At 40.2% G+C, this 24,669-nt stretch overlaps 2 protein-coding genes across 5 annotated transcripts; one reads left to right on the top strand and one right to left on the bottom strand.

Moving 5' to 3' along the window:
- Positions 1–1,462: 1,462 nt before the first annotated feature.
- Positions 1,463–15,631, bottom strand: ptpn22 (protein tyrosine phosphatase non-receptor type 22). Of its 4 annotated transcripts, none has more exons than XM_069660950.1 (26): positions 15,367–15,631; positions 13,381–13,489; positions 12,962–13,038; positions 12,766–12,861; positions 12,557–12,595; positions 12,290–12,361; positions 12,049–12,108; positions 11,591–11,733; positions 9,001–9,067; positions 8,827–8,904; positions 8,569–8,655; positions 7,307–7,805; positions 7,134–7,220; positions 6,203–6,280; positions 5,967–6,038; positions 5,721–5,857; positions 5,403–5,430; positions 5,109–5,204; positions 4,922–4,990; positions 4,696–4,829; positions 4,280–4,307; positions 2,935–2,991; positions 2,564–2,691; positions 2,460–2,490; positions 2,292–2,375; positions 1,463–2,211 (listed from the first exon to the last, which is right to left on the bottom strand). In XM_069660950.1, exons 1-26 carry the CDS (start codon positions 15,466–15,468, stop codon positions 2,150–2,152), a joined length of 2,520 nt encoding a protein of 839 aa, XP_069517051.1. In that variant the 5' UTR covers positions 15,469–15,631; the 3' UTR covers positions 1,463–2,149. The 4 variants fall into 4 exon arrangements, with proteins under 4 accessions (XP_069517051.1, XP_069517053.1, XP_069517052.1 ...); XM_069660952.1 differs by having other exon boundaries at positions 2,585–2,691; XM_069660951.1 differs by having other exon boundaries at positions 2,564–2,688.
- A 291-nt stretch (positions 15,632–15,922) lies between these two features.
- On the top strand, positions 15,923–20,345 carry LOC138589394 (uncharacterized). Its single transcript, XM_069659657.1, has 5 exons — positions 15,923–15,947; positions 17,238–17,583; positions 17,659–17,978; positions 19,850–20,024; positions 20,146–20,345. The coding sequence occupies exons 1-5, from the start codon at positions 15,923–15,925 to the stop codon at positions 20,300–20,302; spliced, it is 1,023 nt and encodes a 340-aa protein (XP_069515758.1). The 3' UTR covers positions 20,303–20,345.
- Positions 20,346–24,669: the final 4,324 nt, after the last annotated feature.

The following is a 24,669-nucleotide window of genomic DNA, read 5'->3' as shown; positions in this document are numbered from 1 at the left end:
CTCTGAAATGGGCCGTTCAGGACAGCTGCAGGTTTCTACGTAAAACCTTGCTTTCGCTGAAATCGACCAATCATCATCAGGGCTGGGTGTAAAAAATTGATTGTTCCGATTCGAATCGATTCTCATTTGAATGACCCAGCATCGATTCATAAATTCTGAGATCAATCTTTAAAAATATGCAAAAACGTGTCTGATCACTCACATTTCTGAGTGCTCCTGAAGGCAGCATGGCTCAGCGCATCCCCAAACACGGCAGTGAGGGTAACATGCCTGGACTTGTTTACTGCAGCTACTACATCTGTGATCGCCGATGGATTTTTTTTTATCGTGTGCGCGTCCATGTAAGTTAGTTTTGCTCTGATGTTTGTGTTACTCTCTGTTAGCGTCGGCTTTGGCCGCAGGTGTATTTCCGGCATGTTGTTATACAGCATGCCTTTCCATACGACTCTCGTGTGGCTTTATTCTTTGCGCTATGAGATCTCGTGGCCAAATCTCGCGCAAGTTGAAGACCAGTTCGTTCAATCAAAACCATGAGATAAAAAAGATTTTTATATTATTATTATATTAATAATATTGTTTTGACTGCTGTGTGTTGGTCATGTTAAATAAAAAGTACACGATGTTACTTCTTTGGGGTCGATTGTAAACATTAAAGTCAAGGTGAAATGAAAAATGTCATTTTAATCCTTTTAGATCACATCCCCGGTGCATCTGTTTGACAATATAGGCAAAAAAAATACAGAAAATCTGATAATTTTTTCTTCCGGTAAAACTAAATTTCACACGTGCTTACGTAAGTTAGCACCAAACAATTTCAACCAAACAATCTGCAAACATTTAGCCACAGAGCACCAAGAACGCTCAGTCAGTTAGCTAGCTACTGCGCTGTGGAGAACGTCTGTCTACGCCCACTTCTCAACGATCAAATCAAATCCCTCTAAAGATATGTTCCGCCTGCACGTCCTGTTTCACTCGGAAATACGTCACGATACGTTAGCTAGATACTCTCGAAATGCTGTTTCAGCTCGACCTTAAGGTGCATTGATATTGTAACTCTTGTTCGTTTCAGGAGGAAGGAGAGGCTCTGACAAATAAATTCAAGTATGTATACAATTCTTAAACAAACTTTACCAACTTGATTCAAAAACACATTAGAATAATATGAAATTAAATCACAGCTAAAAATATCCCCTTTAATGTGACTAGTCACACACCACAAGGTGGCGCAGTGGTTAGCGCTGCTGCCTCACAGCTACAAAGTGGGCCTTTCTGTGTGGAGTTTGCATGTTCTCCCTCTGCATGCATGGGTACTCCAGCTTCCTCCCACAGTCAAAAGACATGCCCCTGAGGTTGGTTATGTGAGTGTGAAAGGTTGTATGTCTTTATTTGCATGCAGAAAATCTGGCATGACTATCATGTCTTCTGAAGCAGAAAAAATGCGATTCAATTCATATCATTTCTATCACTTTTAATAAATAACTTTCTGTGTAACCAGTGCATGTTACATAGTTTAATTAACAGTTGCATCATATGCACATTCAATATGCATCACATTCACTGTACCTGAAGGTCTCCTTTTCAACACGTCAATGATCTTTGTAAAATATGATGCTCTTAAAGCTTCAGATGGATGTGAGATACATTGCATATAAACCAAACTCAGCATGGTACACTGAATAATGTAAGGTAATATGTGCTTATAAGCTAGATGCAATGTACCCGTTTTCTTAAAGCACAAACACACACACACACATCACATATAGTCCTCACGCTTGGAAGTTGAACAGCGTTTGCCTTAAGCATAAAAACAAGAAGTTCTCACTGCAGACTTCCGGCTTCTTCAAGCAAATACTTCCGGAGTCATTTGTCCAAGTGGCTCTCCGTGTTGTTCAATGAGGCACTGATCAATAATTAAAAACATCCTTAGCTGTATACAGTACAAAAACGCATCAGAGCTGGTGTCAAGGCACTTCCTGTTTCTATTTAAGGTGCGACTGTGCCATGCAAGACAAAGAAAAAGCGTCCTCAAATGGTCTTCAGCAGTATTTTCAAGGAATAAAACACTGTCCCAAGTCCTTTTGGGATTTGATCTTTCATAATGATCATCAGTAGGTCCATCTTTAACGTTTAGCGAGAGGCAAGTGGTGTCTCAAACCCAGGTCTCTGGATAATTCCTGGGGCCTTTAGGCTTTCCAAAACGACTCCCAAATCCTGTAGAAGAAGATGATGGAGTCATAAAGAAGCATGTAATGCTGTGTAATGATGTCATATTGAAGTCGATGCAGACCTACCAAATTTGAACAATGAAGATGAGGCAGCAAATGATGGAGGTGGTGTTCCAGGTTGAGTGGGAGGTGGTGGAGGGGCACTTTTAGCTGAGGATGTAGATTTCCAACATTTTAGTCCGACTGCTCAAATCGACGTCAGCGTATTTAGAAAGTTAAATAAGCGTAACTTACGTTTTTGTTTGTGTCTGAAAAACTTCAAACTCTAAACAAAGGAAACAAAAGCACAGATTTAGTTTGCTTTTTACGCCACTTTTCTCATTTTATCATGAACTTACTGTGAGCAGCGCGCGTGTTACCCTTGATCGAGACATGCCCTTCTCATTGCTTTTGTCTGATTTGCTTCCTGATGCATCGGTGTTCATTGAGCTCCTGCGGTTAACATCAGGGTGTTCAACTTGTGCTGCTGAACACAGAAACAGAAAGGAAATGAAGCTGTGTTTGAAGGAGACCTTTTACTTAAAAATAATAATAATTACGTGTATCGCTAAGTCTTATTAGGAGTCACCACAGCCTTAAATGTGTGATGTGTGATGTGTGCGCCTTTTTATCTACACTGATAACAAGTATACACGAGTCTGCTAATAGCGACACGTGTGAAAAAGGCTACTGTGTCTGTGCGACCTCTTTAATGTCTGAAACAACTCACCACTTCCTGCTCCCGCCCGGACCACAGGAGGTGGTGTGAGCCGAACTGTGAGGGGCTCTGCAGTAGAAACAGAAACACGAATCACCTCCGATAAGCAACAATCTTTTAAATACATCATAAACAAGACAACAACAAACAAACACTCGCATTTTGCCAATCAAGCTCTCTTTGCTTTCGTTGGTAGAGGATGCCCCGCAGTGGTGAACATTGGTAGTTTTAAAGGTAAAGTTTAACCTGAATGCTGTTGGACAGTATGCACTCAACAAACAAGACCATGCAACCTTGTAAAATGTGATAAACTGGTGGGTTGCAGTCACTACAATAATATTTGGTCACTTTCCAAAACTGCTATTTTAAGGGATTGGGGAGGAAAAATCAACAACAAAGTATTGTGATATTTTGAGTGGCAATAATATGTCACCAAGTTACAATCTTTTACGATTATCAGAGTTATAATTCAAATACAAGTTACACTTTTTGATAATAGAATAATAATGTCCTTTTCAGTGCCCTCTAAAGTGCTGAGTTGTTTCTGGTGAGGTCAGCAGGGATTAGTAGGAAGTTTAGGTTAATCAAAGATTGATACATCATTATTTAAGTTTAATACAACATTTTTTTTTTTACCTTAACTTGCTGAAGGGTGCATAACCTTTTTGCATTGTTCAAAATATTTAATTTGACAATCTAATTCTGCTGAAATAAAAATTAAACAAACTTTATATAATTTGAAAAAAGAGATGTTTTCCTTTGGGGACATAATTTGCAGAACACTCAGCATACTTCAAAAAGTCCCAATCATATCATGACTAAAGTATTGTGATAATATTGTATCAACAGGTCAAAACTAGCAATTCATTGCTCAAACTAAGTATCATCTGTGTGACCAAAGCCTGGCACAACTAAGTCCTCTAAAAGCTTATTAAAACGCATCATCTCACTTCAATACGATGAACACGAGCACTGTTGTTTAAAGAAGTCAAACCGACATACCTGTGTTGTGGTTAACACTCTGTCAGCAACCAAATTTTGAACTGAAAATAGTCCCCAGCAGTAACTGTATTTAGTTTAACTTGAGTGTCATTTGAAATAAGACACAGCGCCATGCTCTTTTGGGAGCTTAAGTGGCCTTTTTTTAAAAGGACATTTTATGTTTCAAAAACGCTTTTAAAAGGTTTGAGTCTAGTCGGAGTACACAGGCTTCCTGCAACAGCTGGGTTGTGTTCAGATTAAACATGTTGGTTTTGATCTTTTTATGGGGGGTATATTTAGCCTTATCTTTAACTGTCAGGTCCAGTGAAATGAAAGTAAAAGAGGAAGGAGTTGTTCATGAGAAAAAGCAGCTTACCTTGCTTTGAACTTTTAGCTCGAACACTCTGAGGAGAACATTTGAAAGTCGAAATATTAAAACAAATGGAAACTTGAATACAAAAAAGCACTCAGGAAAATAGAGCTGCAATAATGAATCTTCTTTGTCATTTATGAAGATGCTTTTAGTTTTGGAGCCCCGGTTTGAACAAAAGAAACAATTTGAAGACAAAAATTTAGGCTGCATTTTTTTTTTTTTACATTTCAGAGAATCATTATGGATTAATTTTGAGAAAAAAATGCAGCTAAATCCATAATGAAGCAAATCCTTACATCCCTTGAAGGCAGTATTTAAATACATTTTAAAAAAGCCATAGTGTGTAACCCTTTTGTTGGCTGCCTTGTTGTTCAGGGCCACACACTGTAAGGTTTTCTGACTGATTTGCTTGTCGTTACCTTGCTCCTGCTCATAACAGCATCGAGGAATCTCTTGGGCTGAGAGGTGCCGTCCCACTCAGACGACCGACCGACCCTTGGTGAGGCCTGTGTTGTTTCTGAGGGCTGTGGGGTGCTGGCTGTTTGCCTGTCAACTGTTTGGAACAAACAAAATAGTGTCTCACTCAGACAAACGCTCTGCTGCAGGAGTTAAAGTGTGTAACTCTGTCGGCAAAGATAGACTCACTCTCGCCTGTAGTGAGGATGAATGACTCTGGGGTTCTTTCAGGAAGGGGCGGAGTCAGGCTCTCCTCGGCTGCACAAACAAAGAACAGAAAATTCACGCATCATTTTTGTGGCAATAATTTCACACAGCTGGACACGCTCTCTTGAAATGACCTCGATGTCTGTGGTTTTCCTTATAATGAACTTACCTTGATGAGGCAGCGGGGGAGGTATTGGGTCAAAAGGTAGACAGAAGGGTTGGAGGTTTGTTGTATTTGATGCAGGAGCAGGTTGTGCTGCAGCGACTAGTGATATCACAATACAATACAATTAGATTTATCACAGACATTTCATAATAACTTGCAGATAATGTCACATCTTCAGGTTTAAAAACCAGCACCAATTGTTTTCAGCATATAACTACATACCATGATTGATTACATTGTTGGCTGGCTAAATTATGAGCCAGTGTATGTATATAATTATAATTATACATATCTTACCTGTGAAGGTCATTTTTGCTCTCAAACTCTACAAGAAATAGAAGCATGTTGCTGTTAGGTAACTGAATCTATATCTTCATGCTCTCACTGTCTGATATTTGGGACAGTTCGAGTGTAAATTTCAGCTTAAGAAGCTTAAATCTATAATTATCTAATCTCCATCTTTATATGTCAAGGCTTGGTATGGCACATGTATCAATGGTCCAGACAAATAATGTGAACATACGTAATTCAACCTTTAACATACCTTTCAAAACTTCATACACCTAACTTACAGGAAGTCACAGCTCAGACAAATGAAGCAGCTTTTTCTCTCACCTTACTCCTCACCCAAGTTTTGGTCTCATCGTGGGATGCAGCTGTAGCTTGCTTTGAGTCACCAGACCACTCAGAAGAGGAGCCTATTTTGTTCAAGTTCACTGCTGGATGGACCTCTAACTTCTGCTCCACGGGAGCTGAAAGGCAAACGAGAATAATCAGTTTCAACACTATATTCTTAAGTATTCAAAATGATGAATTACTTTTGGTCTATATTTTATGGTATTTAAGATAATATAAAGCCACCTTGATCAACAGCAAGCTCAAATGATTCTTTAGTTCTCTCTGGAAGTGGGGGTACAGGTGAGGACGGGGGGCCTGGGAATATGGACATAAACATCACAGTTTATTGTGGATATTTCATTAAAAATCACTCCAACTTTAACAAAATATGTCATTCATTTAACTACACAGAAAGAATAATCTTCAAATATGTATTAATAAAAGCCTAACTGAGCTTTCAGATATTTTGCACTCCTCACCTCCCAACTCCCTGACAGCCTCAGCAGCAGCATTAGGTGGAATGATAACCGTTAACCTCTCACTGGGATCTGGGTGCTCTGAACGATAAAATGACAACATGTTATAACGTGTATATCTGCTTAAGTTCAGGATACATTAGCACAACAGCGTAAGCAATGTTTGCTTGCCTATACAGTATGATTGGATGATCAGGAACTTACCATTACCCTCTGACGTCACGCTCAGTTTGGAAGCTTTAATTACCGTTAGCTAGGGAGTGGCTGAAAGCTTATACAGTAACGTTGTGTAACACGATACAATATAAAAGCTTAAATACCTAGCTTATATAATGTTAGCCAGCAGATGATGTTAGCTAGTAGTTTAATTCCAAGCTAATGTAAGGTTAGCTAGGAAGTGGCTGACAGCTTATATTATATACTGTAAGGTAGTGTAACACCATACAATTTGAAAGCTTAAATACCTAGCTTATATAATGTTAGCTAGCAGAGGTAATGTTAGCTAGCAGTTTAATTCCAAGCTAATGTAAGGATAGCTAGGAAGTGGCTGATAGCTTATATTATATACTGTAAGGTAGTGTAACACCATACAATTTGAAAGCTTAAATACCCAGCTTGTGTAATGTTAGGAATAAATATCCTAGGAATATACTTCCTAGCTAAAGTAAGGTTAACTAGCAGACATCATGTAAGCTAACAGTTTAATTCCAAGCTAATGTTAGCTAGGAAGTGTTTTTTTTGCTGGCATTAGCTTTTGTCTGACTGTTGCTAATCAAATATGTGGTTTTACCTTGAGTTATGGCCCAATGTCCCCCTGAATTTTTACTATCCATTGACATTGCTCTCGCTAATTTGAAGAGAAGCCATGAGGAATAACCTTTAAAGAAGCTGATGGTTTATATTCCAAACTTTTATCTATATTGAGAACACCAACCTGCACCCGCAGCCAGTACATAGGATTCAGGGGTTCGTTGAGGTAGGGGAGGCGCTGCCTCCTCATCTGTCCGAACTTCTGCAGTACCTAAAAAATGTGCATTAGTTTATACAAACATCTACCAAATAAAATGTTTATTGCCCATGTACGCATAAGAAAATATGGGTGTTTACCTGAAGGAGGCGAGTTAAGCTCCAGAGTCTGGTGATTCAGAGTCAATGAGGGTGTGCTGAAGATAGAGCCAGCTGTCCATTGTTCGCCGTTTTCTTTTGAGTCCATTGGTGCCTCCTCTGATGTAGGTGAGCTAATTGGAGTGTCAAAGTAAGGGTCTTCCACCATTAGACAAATGGCGTTCGCCACAGCTGGTGAAGGTGAAGGGTTTTGTGACGGTACGTTATTGCTCTCTTCTACTGCAGGAGCTCTTTGGCCAGGACCCTCCTGCAGATCTTGGGTGATGGCAAGAACTTCCGGAAGATTTTGAAGTAGGTCCCATTCCTGCGCGTCATTGGTTCTCAAGGCATTTTCTGAAGCCGATGGCGAAGGAGTGTGGTGCTGTGGTAAAACATTCCTTTCCCTATCGAGCAGGTGCTGGAACTGTGGCTGATAATCCAACTCCTCACTCAGGTCAGAGAGATCGCTTCCAGTGTCAGGCGTGATAGTGGGTGGGACCAGCTGAACAGTGGAACAAGGGAATGTGAAAGATTACAGTTTTTAATATTAAGAGAATGAAGTGTTACAAGTTACTAAATGCTTTGCTGTCCATATCATAGTTAGCAGTTAGCATACACATGTTACATTAGCTGAGATGCCGCTTTTTGATGTCAAAGCTATGAATGCGATGCTAAATTATTAGCTAGAGGTAGTATGGAATATAAAATGAGACTGCATTTGGACCTTAACACCTGCGGCTGTAAATACTCAGCCTTTTGATGACAAACGGATAGCTGCCATGAATTGTCATATGATTGGATTGAGGAATTCAAAAAAGAAAAACAAAAGTTTACAGAAACGTAGATGTCAATATTTCGATTTTGGATCGAAACTACTTTGGAATATTTTTTTAGATGCTTACTTTTATGACCCTAATTAGTTTTAATAGTAAAAAGGCTTCTGTGTATGTTTTTCCAGTGGCTTTAACTACTCACTAATGTCTTTATGAGTGTTAAGCTTCAAGTAACACAGTAGCCTCACTGATACACCTTCATAGTTTAGTTCACCCAGTCTTGAATGTAATAGTTTCCACTTAGATCATGTGACTGCTGTCTATATAAGTGTAACTGAAACCACAAGAAAGCCTGCCGCAGCTGTCGTTTCTGCTCTTATGGTAGTGTTGGTTGTGCTCACAGTAGTTGGTGTTGGTTGGAAAAGTATTGTACATTTCCACTGTCTGTATGTACTCAGTCTCAGTTACACAGGTGTGCTTCTGGTCACTCACCTCATTTCTGTGGGTCTGTGCATGCATAGACTCCAGATATCTCTCAAACAGTAACTTGATGGTTCTGTAGACCAGCTCATATTGTTCCTGAGGATAAACAACAAAAACCTGCCCTGTTAGTCGTCATTGCCCTGGGGCATGACGCACGAAACACAAATCATCAAAAGATCTTTGATAGAAGGAAGGAACTGAAATGTGGTTCTGCTTGTTGGAAGATTTGTTACATGTGATGCTTTGTTCAAAGGAAACAGCAGCTACCTTGGTTTGAACCAGCGAGGGCCTCTGGGTCCTCATGTTTTTAACTAAGTCAAAGATACTGAAGTCTGGAGTGATCATCTGAAAACAAGCACAGACATCAGCACAGCTTAGATTTATATTAATCTGTCTTTGTATAGAGAATGTGCAGAGAGTACTAGGGCATGAATTTCTCACGTGTTTCTTCAGGAGGTTCCAGGTATAATCAATAACACACAGGGCTCCTGTCCTGCCACAGCCGGCGCTACAGTCACAACAGCAGAAAAAAAGTCACATTTTAGCCACTCAGCTAGCAAGAGGAGATATTAAGACATAATAATAGGGTCATAGTGGAGTCAAAAGGGCATTTGAAAAAGATTCTAAAAAGCTGTGTCATGATTGTCTTGATTTTCTGGTACACATACTGCATTTCTCAAACCGCACCCTTTCTGTTCTTTAAACAGGTTCAAACAAATGCTGATAGTCGTTACCAATCGACAATTTAACCAGAACTTAAATGGCTGTAATAAATCTCAAATGATATTAATAATAACAACATACTTAAAATGCTTCACGGCTCTGATTCAAAACTGAAAGGGTTTGAAAATAAATTGTAGAAAAATGACTCATTTTAAATTTCAAACATGACTGTACCACAAGGGATGGATGCAATAACATGAAATTGTTTTCAATCTAAAGCAAAGTAGAGCAGAACTCTCATTCATTCATTAGTTCAGAGTTCATCACACTCTATGGTAACTCTTGAGGCAACATAAATGTTTGTGTTATACAAAATGAGAGATTTGTGATATTATGTCTGTTCGAGTAAGTGTTGAAATCACATTTGTGGTAAAAATAGTTTTTTCAGCAGCTGTGTAGTGGTGACTTAACTCAGGAGTGGGGTGACCGCCTGCTATGTAGGCTTGATCTGCCACTGACTCAACATTCCGTCTGTGACACATCAGTCCCAGTGTGACGTGGGCATGTTATGGCAGGTTTTCAGATTACATTTTTCAGGTGTTGCAGTTACTTAATGTATACAGTATAGTTAGTCATAAAAACACCCACACATTTTCAAACACATATACAGAACTAAAACACAATCGTTACAATGTTATGCTTACTTAAATCTACTTTTAATTAAAATATTGATGTCAAAATATCTAAGTCTTTATGCATCATCCATGTTCGTCGTTTTCTGTTTCATCTTACTGAACATAGATTTGAACAGTTTCCACTAAAAACAACAGAAAGCAAAATGACTTCTTTCTAATCTATTAATCCCTTCATCCCTTGAAGTAGCTTGACTTAATCTAAGCTACACTTAAATAGCACTTAAATTGACGGATACAATTGTATGTCGTCTGCATAATAACAAAATTTTACACCATGTTTGTGCATAATTTGGCGCAGTTGCAGCATTTCTAGTGGAAATAGTGGACCCAGTATGGAGCCTTGTGGAACACCATATAGAATGTGATGCGTATTTAAAGCATGTTTACCAATATTGACAAAGAAATACTTAAAAATACTTAAATTAAAATTTTGATGTCAAAATAAAAGTCTTTATGCATCATCCATGTTTGCAAAATCTATTTGTTTCAGCTTACTGAACATACATTTGAATAGTTTCCAATAAAAACAACAGGAAGAAAAATGACACATACTTTCTAATTTAGTAATCACTTCTCCCCTTCAAGTATCCGACTCCATCAAAGCTACACTTAAATGGCAGTGAACCTTACATAAGACCCATTACCCCCAACTTCCAACTTGATGTAGGTTTATGTATTGCACAATAAAAATAATAAATAGCACTGTACTGATTCACAGAGAAAAATATAAGGCCCAACATGCTAGCTGCACTCAGTTTAACTGAGTATCACTTTCAGTTCAACAGCAGGTGTGGGTTTTAAATTAACCAAAGCGTAAGTGGTGGAAAAAACTTGTGCGTTGGGGAAATGCCTGCCAGTACTCTTTAAAATGTAGTGGGTCGTTGGCTACCCTCCTACACACACTTCCTGTCTGAAAGAAAAGAAGCGAGTCGACTTATCTGGAGGCCTAAGGGGGCCAGTGAAAATATGCTACTATGGTTGTGATGGGCTATTATTTAATTATTTTGGTAAAAACTCTGGCAGCTCCATTCTTCTCACTTTTACTTGGGCAGTTCAGTTAGAAGACCATAGAAGATGGGGGAGACTAAAGCACAAAACAAAATCTTTCAATCGTAAAACATTTATATGGTTTGTTTTCACTAAATTGTTGTGGTTCAAAATTAGTTCTAAGTGCATTATTATCTAAAATCTAAGCCATAGCCCAAATGCCTGTGAATCTCTTCTGCAAGTTTTATGTACTTAAAACTCTGTCTTTCTTTGATTCAGCCCCAATAACTAGACTCTTATTTCCTGAATTGATTTTAGATAGTTGTTAGTCATCAAAGTTGTTATACAGATAGATATAATTGTATGTCGTCTGCATAGCTATAACATTTTACACCATGTTTGTGCATAATTTGGCGCAGTGGCCGCACTTAACAGTGAAAATAGTGGACCAAGTATGGAGCCTTGTGGAACACCATATATAATGTGATGTTTAAAAACATTGACAAAAAGATAGTTACATGTGGAACCAGGGAGCTTTTCAAGGATTTTTCAAGGTTTTCTAAGCTATGACTATTCTGCATTGCCTAATTGGTGTTTGTCATCGATATAGTTGCCTAAAAGACATGTATTAAAATCTTTTTAATACTGCGCAAGACCTAAAATAAAATTCCATAACAAAGCCTTACCTGCAGTGGATGCAGATGGGGACGTCATCATGGGCTTGCTCAGAGCGCATCTCATGCAACATGTCCAGAATGGGAGGGATGGAGTCTGGTACACCGTGGTCAGGCCAGTTGACATAGTGCAGTTGTGTCAAAGTGCGGCTGGACTGGAGAAAATAAAAGCAGGGTAAACTATTGCAAAGCAAACTTTTTTACCACCATTTTAATAACAAGGCCATATTTCAGATCAGGACAAACACCTTAAATACGCGTTTGATATCAAGAAAAATGAAGATGAACATAAATCAAATTAATTTGCTACATGTTAAAAGATCCAGTCTTCAAAATAACAAATATGACCACATTAGGTTTGAAATGTAACAACTGCCTCTTGTAGCAACTAACAACATGTCAGCTCTGGCTTGTCTAAGCAGAATTACAATGTCAGGGGTTCTCACAGTCAGGGTATAAATAGTGCTTACGTTGCGATAGTTCAGCCGCAACGTCCTTGTCAGATAATCTCCCTTAACTTCCTCAGAATCCTATAAAAAAAAAGGTAAAGTAGTACTTAAGCACGCTGTTGAACAGTTCATGTTTCCTTTAATAAAAGTATACAAGTACAAGTTCTTTGTGAGTATAGGAGGAAATCATTATGTGAGCATCTGTGACCACTTCTAGAAACCTGTTAGAGTAGGAAGTGACTGTGACAATGAGAATACTCACACAGTAAACTGTGAAGGGCTCACAGAAAAATGGCTGCTCTTGTTTCTCTGGCCAGTAGCGCTCACACTTTTTCTTCAAACAACATAAAGAAAGCGGATCAGTTTTTTTTTACGCAGCCTAACCCGACTCACAAACACAACAAAAATGCTTCCAGTCGACACATAAAACCCTCAGGTACAAAGGTAAACTGACACACACCATGCAAAAATATTGATGTTTTACAAACTATGCAATGTCTGTTAGGAAAAAGGAAAAAGAGTGTCTTACCTTTCCCATCTCGAATTCTCGACAGGCCATCACTACAACCTACAACAAAAAACACAAGGATGTAAAATGGACACAGTTTTGACTCAATGTAGCTGAGCTCAGTTCATGCAGCCAAAGTGCGTCTACAGAAGCGTGCTAATAGTTGTTTTGACAGCAACATTATGTGTGAAAACACTCTGCAGTGTCCACAGATGACTGGTGGGTCCTACCTTTGTGTTGTACTCCCAAAGCATCCTTAAGAAGTCCAGCACTGTGTGAGGCAGAGGACCCTGGGTAGCAATGTAGGCCCTGGAGCCTGACACTCCCTGCAGGCAAAGACACGGCTTTTAGTCACATATCAGAGGATGTTAGTAACGTTTGCACAAACAGCGACACACAACTGCTCAATGCATTTCATATATTCACCTCGATGAAACTGGCGTTGACGTAGTCGGTGTCATTTTTAGCTGTGGTGAGAGTGAGCTTCACTCTGCTGTGGTCAACTAACAGGAGAGGAATATGATGTTATAATAAAAACTCTGCGATCATTTACTGTGTTATACTCTTTCACAACCTTAAAGCAGAATACAAAGTGGAGAATTAACATTAAATAGTATAAAAAAATAACAGTTTTTCTACATTTGTCTTTTAGCAGGCCCCTTATGAAATGAGTATTTGTTTTGTAACTAAATGCCATGCAGCTATATAACATTGTCAGCCTGTTGAAACCATCTTATCAGGCACTATCTCAGCTGCCCGGATGCAGAACTGTGTTTATCATTCTTTGCAGACGTGTTAATGTTGAGCCACAATTTTGTATAAATCTCCCCTTGAGAAAAGCTTACATGGAACAATGTCCTTGTATCGGTTCTTCTTGATGTTGTCCTGCTTTTCTGCCGTCTTGGTGGGGTAGGTCTTGTCTGTTCGGTACTTAGTCGACTGATTTTTCAACCTCTGAGGAGAAGAAGAAGAAGAAGAAGAAGAAGACCTTTATCAATGCTCGAGGGGAAATAACCTTTTTTCACTTTCTTTTACAAACATGCAACACACACATATGCTGGAAATACACATGCACAAACAGGACTTTATTGACATGCATTAATGGAGAGATGTCAGAGTGATGGAGCTACATATGAACATGTGCCCCGAGCAGTTGGGGGATTCGGCCTTGCTCAAGTGCACCTCGACAGAGCCCACAAAAGAGGCTGGCACCTCTCATGCTACCAGCCCTAATTCCACACTTAGTCCACACCAGGACTTGAACCAACCACCCTCTGATTCCCAAGTCCCTACAGACTGAGCTAGCATCTACCCCTAAAACAAAATAGCTGCTGTGACACTATTTTCACCTGGGTGCAAATAGACACTCTCGTTTTACACCATAAAACGCCTCCATCGTTTGAGGACTTGTTTTTCTTGTAGTTCTGATGTCTGTTCTATTCACCCTGTTATTATGTTGTATTACACAGGAATACAGTTGTGAGCTGATATGCTGCTTGTTGACAGAGGAGGACAGGTGCAAACACGAGAAAGTGTTTCTCTGATGGAACACGATGTTGCAACAGGTTTTGCTTTGCTAATGTTGAGGTGATACGTGCAGGGATACAGTCCAGTTTTCCGCTCTCTGCAAGTGTTGCGAGTACACAGTAATCTACTATGGCTGAACAAACAAAGAAAAGACGGATGACTACAGATACAACTTCACACATAAGTGAAAATCCAAAGAAAAAGAAACAAATTGGACGCTCAGATGAAGCAAACAGTCTGAAAAGGAAAGCGACCGTCAGCGAGGAAAATCAAGAGTTACAACCGGAGCCAACCGTGGACGTCACACATGCAGCACTGTCTGGATATCTGGGAAGTGAGCTCCTGCAATTACCGCTTATCAGCAGAAGTGCTGCCAGAGAATACGAAACTGAGATCATCAAGACTACCAATTTTTTTTTTTGCAGAATTTGCATTCATCATAGTTCTTCAGTCTTAGAGGAGAGACTTTAAAATGGGGGCAAAAGGCAGGAGATTAAATGTAACCCATTGCACATTAGTCACACATGGTGAGTTTTGTATGATTCAACCCCAGATGACCCAAATCTATGACTCACTTTACTAGAAACTGACACGACGGCGTACAAACCGAGAGGATTTGACTCTCACATTAAAGTCATAGCACATCCACGCTTTGCAGGACTTGTCAGGACACTGGTCTTTTTGTTCAGAGGCCAGCTCTCACAGAACCAAACAGTCTGCTAAAGGCCTTGCAGACCATCTGCAGCGCTAAAGCCACAGTGTGCTTTTTGTTCACACAGGAAGTGATGCAATAGACCCCTTCCTCTGGAGTGGTCCCAACATGACAGCAGAAAGAGAGCATGCGAAGCATGGCATGTCACTCACGGCCCACAGCAGCAGCCCACAGATGATGATCCCAGGAGTTTTTTGTGCCTATACATGAGTTTGTGTGTGTTACGTTCATGCATTATTGTGCTGTAAGTACAAGACTGATACATGAAGGAGTGATGGACTAACAGAACAGTCCTCGTGCTGCTAGATGAGTGCTTCTGCCTATTCTTCCTTGTTCATGCGCCTTCTGTGACAAACATCAGTGCAAAGAGGAAGCACAAAAGTGGCGTTGAAGCCGTTATTACAGTGTGGCACTTCCCCGAATGTGACGCCTTTGTGAAAATCTGGAAGTCTGGAAAACTCCGAACTTTCTGTCTCAATGTGCTTACTGTCAGTTAATTCAGAATAAACAAACACAGCATGATGTGATAATGAAAGCCACAACACAACCCAAAATAAGCCCTTCAACAAAAGGAGCGCAACAATTGACTCACCGCAAACTCCCCAGAAATGCCATTCGGTGCTTCCTTGTCCACAGCCTCCTGTCGCTCCAGCTGGGCCAGGAAGCTCCTCAGTATCCCGGCTTGATGCTCCATGGCTGGCTGTACTCGGCCTGGGATGGGACACCTTTCACAGGCATGTCAGGACGCAGAGGTCCTCGCCCAGGGGTCATGAATTAGGGTTTGCCAAGGCTTTGGTTCAGGGGCGGCGGCGCTTGTGCTGCTGCCGCTCAGAGCACTTCTCTATTGCAACTGTCACATCAAGGAACTATTGTGAGGGAACATGTGAAGTGTCTTAGAGGAAGCAAGAGTAAGCTAACAGGTTCTGTGGTCAGATTAGAAATATTGCCGCGCCCCCTGGGGTGTCTCTCCCTGGGTCCTAAAGTCACCCGGGTGTTTGATTGCGTGAGTGAATAAGAGGGAGACGGCTGAGAATTGCGGAGGCCACACATTTATGCATATGCAAAGTCAGTAACAGCTGTGCAGCACAGGCGGTTTAGCCTGTTGGACAACATTCAGGAGGAGTGGAGGAGGGATGATGAGGGTAGGGATGGAGGCAGAAGGAGTGGTGAAGAGTGAGGGTGTCTGAGAATCCTGAAAATCCTGATGTTCTGAGGCAGCATTTAGTGACTGTGTAGGTCTCTTTTTTAGGCCTATGTCCACAGCGGCCATTTGTTTTTGTTCCTCCCCTCACAGTAGTAACTCTGAGTGCGGTTTAAACCTGCTCTAAGTGTCCTGCCACCTAAAATGATTAATGGAAAATCGTTAATTAACTTAATGGAGGTTCATTTTTACAATTTGTAATTTTACTCCGTTGCCTTTAAAGATCCGTGGGTGGAGCTTTAATAGGCATCCAGTCCCAGTACAAGACCTCCCTTTCAGACAAGGCTGAAGACTCAGCTGCCGTTCATTAAATAATTTTAATACATTTACTTCAATAACTATTTTAATTATTTATATCTGCACTGTAACTTTTACTCTTATATTTTAAGAGAAGTCTATAATGTGCTGAACTCTGCATTCAGCAGGTGTGTGAACTACAGCAGGAGCATGCTGACATCTAGTGGCTTTGTGGTAAACTAACACACAGATGCCACTCTGACATTTGGCATCCGTTAAATCAGTGGATTGTGAGTTTTTATCTTTTACATTTATACTTCAAAGCATCTGATAGACTCGAGTCACCAAACAGAAACACAGTTTGAGGAATGTAAGTGAGCAACTGAACTGATTGTGCTCCTCATTTCAAAGTGAAACTCAGGCGTCCCCATAAAGCAAAAGATTTCAAACGTCACACATCCTGACAAAAGGGGGGCTTATTCGTGCAGCATGTATGCATGCGTTCCGGCGTGTCTGTAACCCATGACGCACCGACAGGAAGCTACAATCACCACAGTCCACCTTTACAGCTTTCTGTGTCTAACACTGTGCAGTTGCTAAGATTGGCATCAAAATGAAGACACTGTGTCTGATTTTGCTTTTGCACGGTGAGTCGACTTTATTCCTCTTTTTATCAATTAAGACATTTAAAAAAGGGACACAAATTTCTGTCAATAAAAGGGGTAAGTTTTTTTAATAATATACATTATAATACTAACTGTAACTATACTAGCAAATTAAACTTAATTTGAAACTAAAAACACAGTTTACATTTGATACCAATGAAATGATCTTAACCCTAACTCTAACCTTACCCTATTTTAGTTCTTTTGAAAACTGTATTACCCATTGATGTTTTTAAAATCTTTCTGAATCTAAAATGTGGGTGAAAAAATTACACTAAAGGGTCAGGGTCAGTTTAAATCAAATAAAAAGTTGAACATTTTGTGGAACAACTTTCATTCTCCTCTGTCTTTGTCTTTCAGCGAGTCTGCAGCTCCAGTGTGATAGAAAACAGATCACAGCACATGTTGGAGGCGATTTCCTTCTTACCTGCAGTTATGACACAAGCCGTTACCTTTACAGTAAAAAGTACTGGTGCAGAGGAAACTCCAGAGAAACCTGTGAGATTTTGGTGGATTCAGAAAGACGGACTCAAACTAAAAGCACACACAGGTCTCACGTTAAAGATGCGAGAAGGAGAGGACTGTTTGTCAAAGTCACGCATCTTCAATCTGACGACTCTGGAGTGTACTGGGTCGGGATTGACAAAATTTATGCAGACATCATGACTTCAGTTAAAGTAGTTGTCACTGAAGGTAAGAATATAACACAAAAAAGTAAATAGGCTACCACAATATTTGCATTTTGTTCGTTGACACTGTCCAGCTGAATGAATTCAAACTTCTTTGTTTCAGTTCCAGTATCTAAACCCAGTCTCTGGCCCTTGAGCTCTCTGATCAACAGGCCAACATGTTGGGGGCAGCCAGTCACTGTGCGCTGTGGCTGTGCAAGGGGCACTGGAATCCGTTACACCTGGTACCACGAGCAGACCGTACTTCACCACTCGTCAGACTTGAAGCTGCACTGTGGCGCAGTGAAAAGGGACAGCAGCGATTATTACTGTGTTGCCGAAAACGCCGTCAGCAGTCTGGAGAGTGGCGTCCTCTCTGTGCAGGTGCTGATGCCAGCAGACAGCGGCTGTATCTACGTCATTAATATACAGGGTAAGAGGATGGTTTGTTCTTTCCTCTTCGAAAAAACAGAAGAATTTATAACAATTTTTGCTACCTTCAAAATCGCCCTTTGTGGATGCGCTGGCAGCAACCACAACCTCAATTTCAGAGCGCTTCTCAGGGGCGCTTACTGTTGCTAGGTTACGATAGTTGTCTCGCAGCGGAAACAAGATTGATTATTTCTATATAGTTATTTTTAATGCCTGAAACCGCATACGGTTTCATACCGTGATTAACTGCACGCTGTCTTTGTTAAAAATATGTCTTTGTTAAAAACAACCACTTAAGCGTACAGGACAAAATCTGCTAAGAGATAGTACGGCTTTGTCCACAGGAAGTTCCTCACAGGAGCTGTAAGTCTGTTTAAAACTTTGGTTTTAGTTACGGATATTTTACAAAGAAAAAATAAAAACAGTGTAAAGGAAATCTTGCCCTTTGATTAGCAGCAGCTCTAGGCTTTGAAATTATTCCCCCACAAAAACTAGTCTGGGTGCATGAAATAAACCGTGAGAGGAAGAGGCTGGGAGATGAGTAGACATTAAGCCTATCATAATATATATTATAATATATATTATAAGTGTTTTAAGCGATTATATATAGAAATTTAGGCATATTAATGTACTTTCTGCAACCATAATGGATGATGAGTGTGGTTATAGCATGCTTTTATTTTCTCTGTGGAAAGCAAAAAGCAAACAGGAAATCAACGCACAACAAATTTATTGGGTCTCCAAAAATGTACTTATACATTTCTGTGTGTCAGTTAATCAAAGTTTCCCTGCAGCATCAGTCAGGCTCTGTGTCCTCTGTGCCAACACATTTTGACACTTCCCTTTTTTCTCACAAGACAAGACGAAAAACCTTTCATATAAAAATTGGTGATTGTGATATTTTAAATTATTACTTATAGGGCCACTTTTTCAGAGTGAGTCACCAAAGTGATATACAGACTTAAAAACAATATCAAACAAAAGAACCTGAAAAAACGATGTTTATGAGGCGGTGCTGGTGCATAAACACAGGATCCAGAATCCATTCCACAAGATGTATTTGATGGCAGTTGAAAGGTTTACATGTACTTGAACGTGGGTGTGGATGATTGAATGTCATGAATGCGTCCACACTCTGGTATCATTGTTTGAAACAAAGGTTAAACTCAGGTATCTTGTGTCTTTGTCTGCCTGGGAGTGGGTTGGACGGAGAAGGGGGAGAGTGAGGCCTACAAGGAGGAGCTGTATAGCCTTGGCGGGAGCGGTCAAGGCAGGAATGGCAGGCAGACATTTTGTGATGCGTTAAATCACAGTCTTGTGATTTAACAGAACCAATATAAAATGAACGATAAAAACACATTAAATAAGAGTAAAATATGGTTGCATAATAAAATGTCAAACTCAACTGGAATTAAAAGCCAACACAAAGAGGTCGGTCTTAAGCACCTGTTGTTCTATTATTATAATTAATGGCTATGGTTAAGTGTAATGTTCATGTGATAGTGTCCGGCCTTGTGTGTATGATTTGACTCTGGCGCCTTCTAGTGGTCATATTACAAAAGACATCCCTACGCCCTCTTCCCTGTCACAGATTTGACCTTTGAAACTGCACTGCCCACACTTTCACTGGGATTGTCTTATTTTTCCTACAAACAAATAAAATCATGCTATTACGATTACATATTAAGGATTACAATTCTAATTAACATCCAGCACAAAAGACACAATTTAACACATTTACACACATTTTAAAAATAGGCTTTATGAGACCACCTGACGAGGTCGGATTTGTGGCTGTTGGGGAATTTGTATCGCACACGATGCACGCCCATGAAAGAATGCCGTTTAAATGTCTTTCTTTTTATTCACCAGGCCAACCTGTCTATGACTGCGCCGACAGAATGAGCACAACCACCACGGCCACGACTCCATCCCCGACCACGACTCCATCCCTCACCACCTGCCAAGCTACCATGAAGACCCACACTGACACCAGAAACTATTCTTTTCCCATCAATCAGACTGACCAAGAACAGCTTTTCAGCAGGTTAGACTATGTTATTTTATTTTTCCTCACATTCACATAAATAATACCATGAGTTAAAATGAGATGAATTCATTAATGTACCTTAAAGTCTCTGTCACTGATCAGGTCTTTGTATTTACAGGCCATGGATGGGGATGCCATTTTGGTACACACTGCTGCGTTGTATTTCTTTTGCGTCCTTACTGATGTTTCTGATCATAGTACTCAGATGTACAAAAGCGAGACACAAGCGTGCCAAAAGGAAGAGGCCGGTTCGTTTCAGACATTTGGCTCAGTGACCGTCACCTACAGTGCTATTTCTTTGGAAGTCCTATCAGCCTCTGAGGCCTTGGTTGTCTGGATTCACTGTGGGCGAAGGTTCTTTGATAACACGTGATGATTTGTGAAGAGTCATGGTCATAATGTAGGCAAGCAGGTTTATCAGAGTGTCTCAATGCAGCATAGATGATTACTGTAATTTATTTCAAATGATAGCTTTTCAATGCCACCAGCAACACATACACATATGAGTTTTTAGGTCACTTTTTGGCAGAGGCAGAGCCACATGTTATAAAGATTAGGGGCTTAGCTCAAAACTAGGGGGCTCCGGGATTTCTTTTGCGGTACAGCAGCTATATGCTCATTCTTTCTTACTCCTTAAATCTCTAAGGATTTTCTCCTATCCTTTTCCTTTAAATAAAAATCCTTTTATCGTTAAAAAGTAAACAACTTTGAAGTTCAGAAATAACTACATAGATGTAAAAGCTATATAGGAATTTGTTTGTTTGTATATGTATGTATTTAATGCAATTTCATGCTCTCCTTCTTCACATTCAAAGTAATCAATTAAATAAAAAACTGCGTACAGCTGCCATCATTTAACATTGATTGACTGGAGTTGGAAAAAATGAAATTAATTTGTTACCATTAATTTAATGTATTATTAAAAGGGGTTTTCTTCATTCTTCACGCAAGCTAAGTAAACAGAACGTACAGCATGAAATCATAAATCAACAGTTATTGAGAAGGTACTACGGAGGCCGACTCCTCACCATTCCCTCTATTAAAAGATTCAGTTTGAGTTTTTCCACCCGGACCTGAACGCATCTCTCCTCTACTCGTGTTGTAACTTGTGTCAGGAACAGTCGTAAGTCGGGAGGTGAGCAGTGAGTGAGTGGTCAAGCAAGTAAGAGAGAGAGAGAGAGAGAGAGAGCAGCAGAGTGACGGTAAAGGCGAGCGGAGCAGAGAGCCAGGCTGTCAACAGACAGAAGGCCTTAACAACTCATCATTCAAAACGTCTGAGACGACCAACTGAACTGATTGTGCTCATCATTTCAAAGGAGGGAAACAAGTCAAACTAAGGCGTCCCCATAAAGCAAAAGGTTCAAACATCACACAATTTGACATACAGTGTATAAAAGGCTCGGACGTTTTCGTGAGATGCGCCGATGGATCGCGCACTCGGGCATAGGACGTGACGTCACCTTGATTACAGGTCACGTGAGAGCGTATGTCCAGCGAGAGTGAGAGACAGCGCCCATTTTCCTTGGGCTCTGCTGTTTGTTAAAGTTGCTACCTGCATAATTACCTCCCTCCCTGTCCTTCCTCAGTCCGTGTAGCGTTATTCCGGTTGTTGAGTTGATGACATGAAACACTGGTGACAATTAGGAATAAAGACTGCTGGGAGCTAAGGCAGTATGCGATACCTACGTCTCCTCACCTCATTAATGCATCCTGACCGATACACCATCCTGTTTACGGTCTAAAATCCACAACGAACTAGCCCTACCTTATCACCTCACAAACATACAGTAAGGGGGGGCTTGTTCGTCCAGCATGTCTGTAACCCACAATGCACCTACAGGAAGCTACAAACACCACAGACCACCTCTACAGCTTCATGTGTCTATCACTGTATTTGGTTAAGATGGTTACAAGTCTGTTGTAGATTTTTCAGGGTGAGTCAAATTAAATCCTCCTTTTGTCAATGAAGTCATACATTTTTAAAAATGTCATAAGGTGAAACTTTTGCTTTATGGGGACGCCTTACTTCGACTTGTCCTCCCACCTTTGAACATCACACAACATGATATAAGGGGGGTTTATTCGTGCAGCACGGTTGCAGATGTCTGTAACCCACAATGCACCAACAGGAAGCTACAAACAGCACAGTCCATCTCTACAGCTTCCTTTCAATCAATGTGTTTCTGCTAAGGTGGTTCTTGACATCAAAATGAAGACACTGTGTCTGATATTGCTTTTTCATGGTAAGACGGTTTTAATCCTTTTTTTATCAATTGTGTCATTTTAAAAAAAGACACAAATTTCTGTCAATAAAAGGAAAACATTTTTAAATAAGATACCTTCTTATAGTAACTGTAAACCGTACCCTATTTTAGTTCTTTTGAAAACTGTATTACCCATTGATGTTTTTAAAATCTTTCTGAAACTAAAATGTGGGTGAAAAAATTACACTAAAGGGTCAGGGTCAGTTTAAATCAAATAAAAAGTTGAACATTTTGTGGAACAACCTGAAACAAAAGCATTTTTTCTGATTCCTGTGGCGTATACCAGCTTCACTCTCCTCGGTCTTTGTCTTTCAGCGAGTCTGCAGCTCCAGTGTGACAGAAAACAGATCACAGCACATGTTGGAGGCGAATTCCTTCTTGTCTGCAGTTATGACACAGGCCCTTACTTGTTCAGTAAAAAGTACTGGTGCAGAGGAAACTCCAGAGACACCTGTGAGATTTTGGTGGATTCAGAAGGACGGACTCAAACTAAAAGCACACACAGGTCTCACGTTGTAGATGCGAGAAGGAGAGGACTGTTTGTCAATGTCACGCATCTTCAATCTGACGACTCTGGAGTGTACTGGGTCGGGATTGACAAAATGTATGCAGACATCATGACTTCAGTTAAAGTAGTTGTCACTGAAGGTAAGAATATAACACAAAAAAGTAGCCTACTTCCTACAATATCAGGCACATTTATGGACTGCATTTTGTTCGTTGACACTGTTCTTGTTCCTGTTCTTTGTTTCAGTTCCAGTATCTAAACCCAGTGTCTGGCCCTTGAGCTCTCTGGTCAACAGGCCAACATGTTGGGGGCAGCCAGTCACTGTGCGCTGTGGCTGTGCAAGGGGCACTGGAATCCGTTACACCTGGTACCACAAGCAGAGCGTACTTCAGCACTCGTCAGACTTGAAGCTGCACTGTGGCGCAGTGAAAAGGGACAGCAGCGATTATTACTGTGTTGCCGAAAACGCCGTCAGCAGTCTGGAGAGTGGCGTCCTCTCTGTGCAGGTGCTGATGCCAGCAGACAGCGGCTGTATCTACGTCATTAATATACAGGGTAAGAGGATGGTTTGTTCTTTCCTCTTCGAAAAAACAGAAGAATTTATAACAATAACGGCCTTTGTGGATGCGCTGGCAGCAACCACAACCTCAATTTCAGAGCGCTTCTCAGGGGAGCGTACTGTTGCTAGGTTACGAAAGTTGTCTCGCAGCTCTTCCGCTTACGGTTCGTTCAAGCTCCTGTGAGGAGTGTGTCGCTGGTTATGAAACAGACTGAAATTCATTCTGATTATGACGTACAAAAACAAACCAGACCATCGGAAACAAGATTGATTATTTCTATATAGTTATTTTTAATGCCTGAAACCGCCTGCAGGGGGTAGGTGTCAGACGAAGCGATTAACTGCACGCTGCCTTTGTTTACATTTTCCAGGGCAAAACATTTAAGTGAGTGATACATACGACTGCTAATGTAAGCAGGATGAGATTTTTTGTTAAAAACCACCACTTAAGCGTACAGGACAAAATCTGCTAAGAGATAGTACGGCTTTGTCCACAGGAAGTTCCTCACAGGAGCTGTAAGTCTGTTTAAAACTTTGGTTTTAGTTACGGATATTTTACAAAGAAAAAATAAAAACAGTGGACAGGAAATCTTTCCCTTTGATTAGCAGCAGCTCTATTGTACCCTCACAAAAACTAGTCTGGGTGCATGAAATTAACCGTGAGAGGAAGAGGCTGGGAGATGAGTAGACATTACAAGCCTATTATAATATATATTATAATATATATTTTTAAAGTGTTTTAATCGATTGTGGAAATTTAGCCATATTAATGTACTTTCTGCAACCATAATGGATGATGAGTGTGGTTATAGCATGCTTTTTCTCTGTGGAAAGCAAAAAGCAAACAGGAAATCAACGCACAACAAATTTATTGGGTCTCCAAAAATGTACTTATACATTTCTGTGTGTCAGTTAATCAAAGTTTCCCTGCAGCATCAGTCAGGCTCTGTGTCCTCTGTGCCAACGCATTTTGACACTTCCCTTTTTTCTTACAAGACAAGACGAAAAACCTTTCATATAAAAATTGGTGATTGTGATATTTTAAATTATTACTTATAGGGCCACTTCTTCAGAGTGAGTCACCAAAGTGATATACAGACTTAAAAACAATATCAAACAAAAGAACCTGAAAAAACGATATTTATGAGGCGGTGCTGGTGCATAAACACAGGATCCAGAATCCATTCCACAAGATGTATTTGATGGCAGTTGAAAGGTTTACATGTACTAAATATCACAGTCTTGTGATTTAACAGAACCAATATAAAATGTGTAACGATAAAAACACATTAAATAAGAGTAAAATATGGT

The sequence above is a fragment of the Semicossyphus pulcher genome, unplaced genomic scaffold (genome assembly GCF_022749685.1).
Source record: "Semicossyphus pulcher isolate SPU_LCO1_2020_fin unplaced genomic scaffold, fSemPul1.0.p SCAF_13, whole genome shotgun sequence".
Lineage (NCBI taxonomy): Eukaryota > Metazoa > Chordata > Actinopteri > Labriformes > Labridae > Semicossyphus > Semicossyphus pulcher.
This window is presented reverse-complemented; position numbering and strand designations above follow the sequence as displayed.